The sequence below is a fragment of the Monopterus albus genome, unplaced genomic scaffold, assembly GCF_001952655.1.
Source record: "Monopterus albus unplaced genomic scaffold, M_albus_1.0 scaffold319.1, whole genome shotgun sequence".
Lineage (NCBI taxonomy): Eukaryota > Metazoa > Chordata > Actinopteri > Synbranchiformes > Synbranchidae > Monopterus > Monopterus albus.
This window is the reverse complement of record NW_018128199.1, coordinates 142182-152824: the sequence shown is the minus strand read 5'-3', so window position 1 is coordinate 152824 and position 10643 is coordinate 142182. Positions and strand designations below refer to the sequence as shown.

The following is a 10643-nucleotide window of genomic DNA, read 5'->3' as shown; positions in this document are numbered from 1 at the left end:
AGTCCTACAACACACACCACATACACACAAGGACACCATTCACAAAGCTTTACCTCAGACTGTACCATGAAAATTGAGCATTTAATTCCCTATGTTTTATTGTTTACCTACACTGCAAAAAAATAATAATAAAATAAAATCCATCGTGGAACAACAACTTGAATCTTATCAATTTAACTGAAAGAATAAAGAAATTAACACCTGGTGACCAAATTACATTTGTATCTGATTTAGAACAACTATAAAAAGCAATTTTCTTACTCAGTCGTGCATATTTTAGAAAGGTTTTAAAAGAATGAAGCTACATGGGAATGAACTGGATTATCTAACATATCAGATTGATTTCAATTTTAATTTTGATTGAAAATCTTATCTGGTGATAGGGCTAAGTCTTATATTTCACTTTGTAGAAAAAGAAAGGTGCTCCCCAGCATTAAAGTTTACTTTGAATCTTCATCTTGACTTAGAGAAACTGCAACATCCTTCTCACCACGTCAAATAACATGTGTTAAAGAGCAATGACTTGTTTAGCTAATTGTGTTTCCCAATTTCACAACCGCTAGAAGACAGTTAATAAAGTAGCCTACCGCCTTACTTGTTTTTCATTGCTGTTCCAGAAGAAGAAGGCTCCGACTGCCCCCAGCAGCAGCAGGAGGACTCCGGCAACGAGCACCGCGACCCCGGCCTTCAGGAGGCGGCCGGTGACCGCAGGCTTGACCGCGACGGCGGAGTAGGCCTACGGCGAACCAAACCCGAGAGTTGCCATATACAGGAAAACCATATAATTGGAGGATTAAAGCCTGTTTATAACTAGGCCTATCATTTACTACTGAATCTGAGATGGGGTCTGTGTAACAATAACGTTACAGAGACAGTGTTTTATCCTTGGCCCCTAACTGACCCCAGCCTGTATGAAAGGCCTGTATATCCCAGTGTATACGGGCAGTTTAGCTCTACTGGCCTGTATAAACACTCACCGGTGGCATTAGCTGCTGCAGGTCCTCTGGTCCCACCGAGGGAATCGGCACTTTCTCTGAGCTCCCGGCCATGACTGGAGCCAAACACCTAAGGAAACCCCGGTCCAACGACTTGTCTCTCTCTCTCACTCTCTCTCTCTCTCAGGAGGAGGGGAGAGGTCACGCTCGTATTCTGAAACTGCCCAGATTTGTGGCCGTAAATCAAAAGGTAAATTCTAACCTGCAATTGTTTATCACCACATTATGAGAACCCACTAATTTAATCCAAAGTTAGGCTTTCTTCAGAAAAGCATTCATCATGTTCCCCGTTGAACGTCACAGGCTGCTCATGTAACTTACATGAGTTTGATTCCTGCTCCTCAGAACTCCATACCATTACGTTTTCTGACAACCTCTGTGACTAGACTAAAAGATCTATTCAGCAAATAAGGAGATGATAGAGGAGGGGTGAGCCTGTCTCCTCAAATCACCTCCGCACACCTCCCCTCCCTCCCCTTCCCCTCGCGCTGCCTCGACAGACTGTTGGTGAATGACGGAATGTTGCGTGTTTTCCCCATCAGACAGACGTGTGCAGAAACGACAGACATGGATCTTCCCGTCTGCGTCCAGAACCACCGTGGCTGTTATAAAAAGATATCATGAATCCATGAATGATAATGGGGATGGATTGTGTAAGGCGCGCACCGTGCGCATTTGGCACACAGGGGAACATTTCTTCACAAGGACATGGCAAATTTGTGGTTCTTTAGCAAAACCCACTTGTGTGTAGATGCCCAGTAAACGTCCTTGGTTACATCCCTCTGTAGGCTCTTGGAGGAAGGAGCAGTAAATGCGCCTTTGCGCACAGCTCACCAATCAGATGGAAATGATTTATGTATTGGAAACCTGAGCATGTTTTTTAATGATTGTATTAACATGCATGTGATAGGCAGTAAAATCCAGTTATTCAGTCCATGAAAGTAAAAAGAATGGCTGTGATCGTTTTGCCCTTGATGTGACAAAGTGATTTGCGAGAAAACCTTGGCGCCTGTTCTGGCATCTCACCAGCAATTCACCAAAAGAAAAAACTGACCTTCTTCAGTGGACTGCAAGGGCAGAGGCTCACTACTGCAATAACAGCGACGCCTGTTGGCTTGTAGTGACTGGCCTGACTGATTACCCTGCAAGGCACCTCGCAAAGAACCTGCTCGGCTCACCTGCACGTTGGTCAATAGACACATAACTCACATGTTCAGAACAGTATTGCAAAGTTTATTTTCTGTCAGAATAGCGTGATGATAAAAAAATTCTGTACAATTACTTATTATTGCGTTCACATCCTTATCAATTTGATACCCTGTGGGTCACCGGCCTTCAGACTGCACCTTCTGGGGCCACTTTAAATAGTCAGCATGCTTAAAGACCAATAATTACAATTTATATTTACACATCTTTGCTTAATTATTTCTTTTATAAAAAAATAAAATCTCTGTATGTACAAAACTTGCATATTATACACTTCATGTCCAATAAAATTTCCCAGCGATTGAATGGACTTCAAATGTAACTTTTACAATAAAACAAAAAAAGCACAAATATGAGGATATAAACTTATATATGTGCACTCTCCAACATCAACAGATGACTTCATATAGTTACATTATTCTTATTGTCAGTGAATCATAAATTAAAATTCTGAATACATTATACATTTCTTTGAGGGTGAGCTGTGTGTGTGTGTGTGTGTGTGTGTGTGTGTGTGTGTGTGTGTGTGTGTGTGTGTGTGTGTGTGTGTGTGTGTGTGTGTGTGTGTGTGTGTGTGTGTGTGTGTGTGTGTGCACTTGTCTGTTTTACACATCATTACTGGGAGAGTGTGTTGGGGTGGGGCTGTAAACAGGGATGGCCATGTCACTGATCTCTTGGACCCTCACAGGCCTGGGTGGGGTGACCAGAACATAGTCGTACTCCTTGTGCAGCACCTTCTCGTACACGCTCTGTAGTCCCACTGTTTGGGGGATGTGGGCCTGGTAGTAGTTGTCCCTGCGGTGGACATCCCGGGGCAGGGAGGCCGTCTTGGGGAGGCTGCTGAAGGAGGACAGGGTCGGAGCCGGAGAGGGAGCTGCATTGGCTCTTACTGCTGAGGGGCTCCAGCAGCGATCTGAGTGACCCAGGACCTTACATTCGCTGGTGCAAGCCCACAGACCTAAAAGAGAGGAACGTTGGATGAAGTGCCAAAGCATTTTATACATCCATTAAAATTTACCCGTATTGATATTTGTCCTTACCATTTTGGCCACCTATGGGAGGAACCACTGCTCCATCTTTCTTCAGGCCAGTGTCTCCACTGACATCGCTGTCACTATCATTAAAGTCACTGTCCCCTTTGCCACTGTCCTTGCCACTGAAGGCTGGGTCCCTGGCAGAGATGGTGGTGTAGGAGTTCCCCTTCCAAATAGTGATAGGCCTCACCGCCTCCTTCCCGCTGCCATAGCCAGGCAGAGTGGAGTAGCCCTGTAGGAGGAGAGAGGTGAAAGAAAGTACAGGTTAATGTTTGCTGGATGAAGATTACTCGTTGTTGTGTGCCATGCCACAACTCCCCTCCCTAGTGCAGAGACCCAAAGGGACACCTCACCTCGTGTTTATTCGCTCGAAGCTTGCTGTTGTTGTCAGAGTCATAGACACAGGGCACCTCGCTGCCGTCCTCTGAGGCCAAGCACATGTCGCTGCTCCCAGGATGAGCCGAGGTGAACTCACCGGGCTGGCTGCTGTAGGAGTGTCCATCAAAGGCTGATTCTCCCCTGGCTCCATGGAGAGGCAGAAGTGGGTTGTCCACCACTTGGTTTCTGCCCCGCTCCAGCGTTCCCTTCTCCCCGTACGAGTCGCTGTCTTCTGCGCCTTTGTCCTGCTTGCGCCGGTTGCAGGTGGTGGCGATGAGTATGATGGCGAGCAGCAGGAGCGTGCAGCTCCCCGCCAGGACAACGATAATCACCACGGACAGGTCCCACTGCGGGTGCACCTCGTCCCCGGTACCTGACTGGTACACTGTCCTGTCGCTCGGCGGGGAGCCCTCAATGATGAGGAAGTGCAGCGTGGCGGTGGAGGTGAGCGCGGGTCTCCCGTTGTCACTCACTGTCACAGTCACGCTCAGGGTTTCGTCCACGTCGTGACTGAGCACCTGGTTGAGGTAGATCTCCCCGGTGGCTCTGTTAACGGAGAACACAGAAGGCTCACCGGTGGCCAGTCCATAGGACAGCTCTGAGTTCACACCTTCATCCGCATCCCTCGCCTCCACTCGGGTGATGACGTAGCCGGTCGGTGAGTCCCGGGGCAGGAGGACTTCAGCTGAGCTGTTACTGAGGGCCGGCTGAGTGATGACCGGTGCGTTATCATTCTGGTCCACTATCCTCACATACACATTAGCGCTGCCGGACAGAGGCGGAGAGCCGCCGTCGCTGGCCATGATACGGAGCTCCAGCTGCTTCATCATTTCGTAGTTGAAGCTCCGGAGCGCGTAAAGCGACCCGCTGGACGGATCCAGTGATACGAAGGTGGAAATAGGTGAACCCATGAAGTAGGTGTCCGCCAGCTTGTAAGTGACCTTCCCGTTTGACCCCATGTCCATGTCCCGCGCCACAACTGTGGTGATGTATGCGCCTGGTGCGTTGTTCTCCACCACGGCCACCTCATACACCGGTTTACTGAACACCGGAGCGTTGTCGTTCTCATCGGTCAGCCTGATGGTGTACTGAGTGATGGTCCTGAACGGAGGCGAGCCCAAGTCTTCTGCCACTACCGTGAGGTTATATTCAGGGATTTTCTCACGGTCTAACGGGCTGGTGCTCACAATCATGAAGCTGTCCTCGTACGCCTGCTGCAGCCTGAAGTGGTCGTGTCCGTACAGCGTGCAGTGCACCTGCCCGTTAGCGCCCGAGTCTCTGTCCGAGGTGCTGACCAGAGCCACGAAGCTCTCTCTGGCCGCAGCCTCAGTGATGTACGCTATCCCCGCAGTGATGGACGTCATAGGGGTGATGGAAATCTCCGGTGCATTGTCATTAACATCTTGCACCTGCACTACAATTTTGCAAATGGCCGGACTCGGGTTCGGACCTAGGTCGGCAGCCTGGACGTCAAACTCATAGGTGTTTTTACTTTCAAAGTCAATCGGGCTCTCCAGGGTGAGCCGTCCAGTTTTCCTATCCACTCTGAAGAGTTGTCGTATTTCCGGGGGCACCTGGTGACCGAACCCGTACACCACCTCACCATTCAGCCCCTCGTCCGGGTCCTCAGCGTTCAGGTCCAGCAAGAGGGACCCCACCGGTGTGTCCTCCGGCAGGTCCACGGAGAAGCTGTTCCTATCGAACACCGGGCTGTTGTCGTTGTAGTCTTTCACCTTGACGTTGATGCGTGTTGTTCCGGTGCGGGACGGGTTGCCGCCATCCATAGCGACCAGCTCCAGCGCGTAAGAAGCCTGCGTCTCCCGGTCTAGCTCCTTCATAAGCACCAGCTCCGCATATTTAACCCCGTCGGCCCTGCTGAGCACGTCGATTGAAAAGTGGCTGTTCACGGAGATCTGGTAGCTTTGGATGTAGTTCAACCCAACATCTTCATCCACGGCAAAGTCCAGCGGGATCCGCGTGCCCACCGCTGTGTTCTCGGAGATCTCCAGACTCGACTCTTTCCGAGGGAACTCGGGGGAGTTGTCGTTGATGTCCTTGACTTCCACCTCGACGTGGATGAGTTTGAACTGCTCTTTGGAGAAGCTGACCACGTCGAAAGCGATGAGACATTGCAGGGTGTGTTTGCAGATCCGCTCCCTGTCTATCCTTTCTCCTATGATCAGCTGCCCGTCGCTCTCCCTCAGACGGATGAAAGAGGAGTTGAACTGTTTCATCATCCTGAAATTGGTCCTGGAGCCTCCCGAAAAAGTGGAAGAGATGTCCTTAGCCAAGTTTCCAATCACTGTCCCTGGTGCGTCTTCCTCAAATGTCAGATATTTCACGGTCTTTCCTTGTGTGACAACAGCCAGGCTTGCCAAACAGACGCACATGAGCACCAACAGCCCGTTCCACCCTATTTCTCCCATCATGACACCTTTACTCCAAAATGAGCTGGTTATTCAATAAGCTCTCAGAAATGAGTCCAGTTTAAAGTTTAAAAAGGCTAAAAAGCTCTTCCTCCCCCGCTCTTATCGTCTCTCTGTGGCTGGTTCTTAGTGTAAAGCCTGTAATGAATATTCCATACGTCTTTCAGTGCGCACTCTGGGTGCGCTCCGCTCTCTCTATTGTAGGTGTACTGCTCTCTCAGCGCAAGAGAGCTGCAGTCTCTGCAGGAGGGTTTATACGGCGGGGCATGCAAATGAGCCGCACTGTGACCAATCCGGGCTTTGAGAGGGGAAAAGGGGGGACTTCTGAAAGACCTCTAAACCCTGTTTAGAGATTCCTGGACTGTGCGGAGAACTTGGCAACCGGTATATGTGGGCTAAACGCGGGACTTGATTTAATACAGCTGTAGTTTCCGTTGCTTGTTTTATTCCTCGGGCTGTTAAATGAGTCTGCGCACCGACACACGGGGGGAGCTCAGAGATGCGCAGTGTCCCTGAGCTAGAGGACAAAGCATTAGAATAGGAGTGCCTGTTCAGAATGCTATGCCCTATAGACGTAGGCTACTTTCACTGTAATGAGATTTATGCTTAAACACTGGTCGGTTGGATCCCCAAGCACGTGTCCTGCGAAACCCACCGGAGCAACATCAGTCACTGGCAGCCTCATCTGTCCAAGTGACCTCTCTCCGTCTGACAGGAGCATAACTTCATGCAAGAATAAGGCACGATTTGTCTTTTTGTGCTGCTTCAGAGTGTCCTGATCCACTCACCCAGACAGATAAGATTTCATATAATAGCCTACACTTTTGATAGACCTATAATGCTGAGGCAGCTAAACACGCTGAACAGTGGCAGGGATTCAAAAGAGTGTGCTGTAACTGGTGGTAATAGCATTTTATTGCTCATTTTATTTTCATTAATACATTCGCTCTGCCTTCTATTATTCGTTTCCCTAGCGTGTTGTAATCCAGTAACTGAATGCCTACCAGATCATATCTGAGGCTAGAAAGGCACTACATTCACTTCAACACTGGTTTTATTCTAGTTGTGTCTCAGCTCAAATCGCCTCACGTGATGTCTTTTTCATGAGACAGGATTTATTATCCTGTTTTCATTCAAACCAATGTAACTGTCCGCTTTAACATGCAACCCACACACACACACACACACTCAGTCATGCATACACTCACACAGCCTTCCGTGAGCCCGTTACAAATGGGATTTGGCTGTAAACGCAGGGGGGATTTATCAGGATTTCAATAGTGAGATTATATCAAAGACCTATGAAGCCCTCGTTAGTAGCGGCTGGATAATGGCATGGCAGGGTCTCCTTTTGCAGACGTCCATGCCGGTATTGTTGCCCCAGAGCTGGTGTGTGGGGACCCTATCCCCTGCTGGCTCCATGCACCCCTCTGCCTAACTGCAGCATAATGAGGCAGAACCACATGCAGCCTTTGTATCACCCCTCCATCCCCACTCTCCCTCCTTCCCCAGGCCTGCCCCGGTCAGGCCACGACTCCTTTCATTACTGGGAGATGGGAGATGAATTGCCCTGGACATCAGGGTCCCTCCTATTAAAATACACTTATAGAGCCACCAGGGCCTCGTCACGGCTCTGGCTATATTCTTCCACTGGTCGGTCACTGTTTACACGGGGGATGGGGATGCCCTCCTCACACACACACACACACAACCAGCTTTTCCAGGGGCAACACTTGTCTTGCAGTAGAAGCTAATATCAGTTGGCATGTTCTATAAAGGACCCATCTGCCACAGAGAGTCAAAGAGGAGACACCTGAATGAACAACATCTAGTCAGGCAGCTTGCATAGTTAGACACTGTCAGGTCTTATATGATAAGAAGACATCACTCTGTGATTAATTAAGGACATAACAGCAAAAGTGTCAGCTCTTTTGTGGTGTTAATGGATATAGACTATCACTCTCCAGTCAGGCACTTAGAAGTAGTTATTAATGGATTTATTGAATCTTAATAAGTATAGCGAGCCAGGGAGATCCAGCTCATGCACATTCATTCATAACAACAACTTTTGGTTGTGGAAAAATTTCCTTGATTGACTGTAGATTTTCTTTTGTCTCCTTTTTGCCATCCTAACTTTGCAGTTTATTTCAGCCTTCCATCAACACAACTTTCACTTGTAACACTCTTCGTAAAGTCGCACTTTGCTACATGGAGAAAACAACAGCCCTGCCTCTGGACCAGGGTTTTGTTAATGTGTCTCAGGACATTGGGCCGGAACACATTTACTACTGCATTTTTAGGAGAATGGTTCAATAGAAAACCTTCGATTTTAAAACATTTATGTATGTATGTATGTATTCATTTAAACAAAGTGAAGCAAAGATCAACCCCTCTCACCCTCCCAATAATTTTCATACAGTCCCTTGACTTTCAATCTGGACAAAACTCTATTAACAACTTGAGTAGTTAATAGACATTACCAACATTTAGAACTGCATTACTGCCAAATGTAAAGGCCGACTTCAGCCAAAGGCAATTTGGTCTTATCAGTGGAATCAAACGATCAGTGACAATAAAAAAGTAAGGTGGGTTAATGTAACAGATTCATTTGTTGCAGCCAAAAGATCGTTCATCCCCTACAGCAATGTGCAGAGCTCACTGTGCACAGGCAGAAGGCACAGGGTCTACACAACAAACCACAGGACAATCGAAAGCAAATTACACTATGTGGAATCTGGCTTCGCGGATTAAACGCGACGCGCGCGCATGTGCGCAAGCACAAGGAAGGCTGGGGAGAGAAACTTTTGTTTTACAATGCTGGACAGGCTTTTGCATCCTCACCCCGCTAAGCAACACTGTCATTTAAAGGACACACACACCCCCCCAAAAAAAATCATTCTCTCACGTGACCGCCGTGTCAGTCTCGCACGTCTGCACGCGAGTTCAACAATAGCAGAATTAGAGAGTCTCCGAAATCCCCTCTATTCTTCATGGGACATATTAGCATTTTCTTTAACATTTATAAATATGTCTTTGGAGGATCCCCCTCCCCTCCCTCCCTCTCCTCCCCTCCCTCCCTCTCCTCCTTTATGTCTTTTCTTCAGCAGTGTGGTCCCATTTGCTCTAGTGATCTCCGGGTATTTGAGGTCTGAAGCTGGTCGCCCGATCCCTGCCTCTTGTTGGGGCTTAACTCATTGAGATGGAAATAGGCGGTTGGGACTCTTTTGTCCGCCACATTAGCGGTGGAAGGAGAAAGTGGGGAGAGCCAGGGCAGGAGGGTGAGAAAGGAGAGCTATGTGTGGGGGTGTGTGAAGAGGGGGTGTCTAAGATAATCGATCAGAGCGCTGAACCCCCTGTTGGACTAACCTTTTCTTAACTCGCGTGCCATCACAAGCACAGAGTCCTAATTGGTTCCCAGCACTAATTATCCAATTATCGCCTCTCCACCAGAGAACCGCACTCCAGGGCTCGTCTGGCTGATGGCCTCATCCTCTACACTATTGATGGAAATGATTAGCAGTGAATGCGCCCAAGAGCTCCACAGTGCAACACTTGAGAAACTTGTGTCAGGGTCCCTGTACAGCGGTCTTAACGAGAGAGTCGCACTTCACTTGTAAAGGGTAGATGTGGCCATTCATCCTGTTTCATTCCTGAATTCTTACCAAAATGGAAAACACAATCAAGTGGTGTTCTGGATAATGAGGCCCATTTGTGTCGCCCCATGGTGAAAAACAAAATGTAAGTTGTAGGTCGAGACTCAGGTCTTGAGTGTGTCATAATATTTCAGGAAAACGCTTTTACTTAAACATGATATAAGTAACTGCAAAATGTGTTTATATAACTGTCTTTAACTGGCTGGGTCAACATTATTAACGGGGGGCTGAACCTCAGGCGATGTGTTTTTTTAATAGTAGAGCCCTTTAACATTATTGTTGTTGCTAAAACCATTAGTCAGTTACACTAGCAGTTGAACGTTGGACCCACTTTCCCACTGAAATGAATGGGAAACCAAACTGGTAGTGAAGCTGATCCAAAGATATCAAATATGTGCTGTTCCAGGTTCTCCATTGCTGTTTTTTCTATATCTTTGTGTCTTGGACAAGACATTTGAATGTATTTTCTTGGGATTTGGGCTGTTGCTGTTTTTTCTGACACTTTATAAACAAAACAAACAATACATTGACGCTATAGTGTTTATTGGTATCTACAACCTGTGATCATTTTCTTACAGTCCCTAAATAAATTACGAACAATGAACTCGTCTTGAGTACATTCAACTGCGCCAAGCGCCACTGTAAGTGTGCTTGCTTGGAGGAAAACACAATTGATAGTACTACATTAAATGGATATGTTAATAAAATATTTTGCCTTTGTGCTGCGTCCAGTAGACCAGTGAAGTGCAGTGAGCCGGATGTGAATGGCGCAGCAGGCATGGACTGGCACCAGAACGTCACCAGACTAATAACGTCCAGTTACATTAAACATTTGTTCTCCATTCTCCTGCTCTTTCTTCTCTTAGTTAACTTGTGCTTCGATCCATCACCCTGCAGCCCATCTGTCGCCGATGGCTGCAACACTTTGAATAAATTCCTCCCGACAAACAA

General features: G+C 47.6%; 2 protein-coding genes across 2 annotated transcripts in view; both read right to left on the bottom strand.

Moving 5' to 3' along the window:
• LOC109974053 (leukocyte cell-derived chemotaxin 1) overlaps positions 1 to 1389 on the bottom strand; it is a 6956-nt gene extending 5567 nt beyond the window's left edge. Inside the window, exons 1-3 of the mRNA XM_020624059.1 lie at positions 1317 to 1389; positions 978 to 1155; positions 596 to 736 (exon numbers count right to left, since the gene is read on the bottom strand). Of these exons, the coding sequence (XP_020479715.1) occupies positions 596 to 736; positions 978 to 1049 (213 nt within the window). The 5' untranslated portion in view covers positions 1050 to 1155; positions 1317 to 1389. The remainder of the gene's footprint in view (positions 1 to 595; positions 737 to 977; positions 1156 to 1316) is intronic.
• Positions 1390 to 2744: 1355 nt separating this feature from the next.
• LOC109974038 (protocadherin-8) lies at positions 2745 to 6248 on the bottom strand. Its single transcript, XM_020624020.1, has 3 exons — positions 3589 to 6248; positions 3242 to 3467; positions 2745 to 3159 (listed from the first exon to the last, which is right to left on the bottom strand). The coding sequence occupies exons 1-3, from the start codon at positions 6040 to 6042 to the stop codon at positions 2807 to 2809; spliced, it is 3033 nt and encodes a 1010-aa protein (XP_020479676.1). The 5' UTR covers positions 6043 to 6248; the 3' UTR covers positions 2745 to 2806.
• Between the last annotated feature and the right edge of the window lie 4395 nt (positions 6249 to 10643).

Bases quoted from the DNA above. Each gene is read 5' to 3' on its own strand.
- LOC109974038 (XM_020624020.1), bottom strand. From the start codon at position 6,042: ATGATGGGAGAAATAGGGTGGAACGGGCTGTTGGTGCTCATGTGCGTC. The intron at 3,468-3,588 runs GTGAGGTGTCCC...CTCCTCCTACAG, and splicing joins TTCGAGCGAATAAACACGAG to GGCTACTCCACTCTGCCTGG. The intron at 3,160-3,241 runs GTAAGGACAAAT...CCTCTCTTTTAG, and splicing joins TCCCATAGGTGGCCAAAATG to GTCTGTGGGCTTGCACCAGC.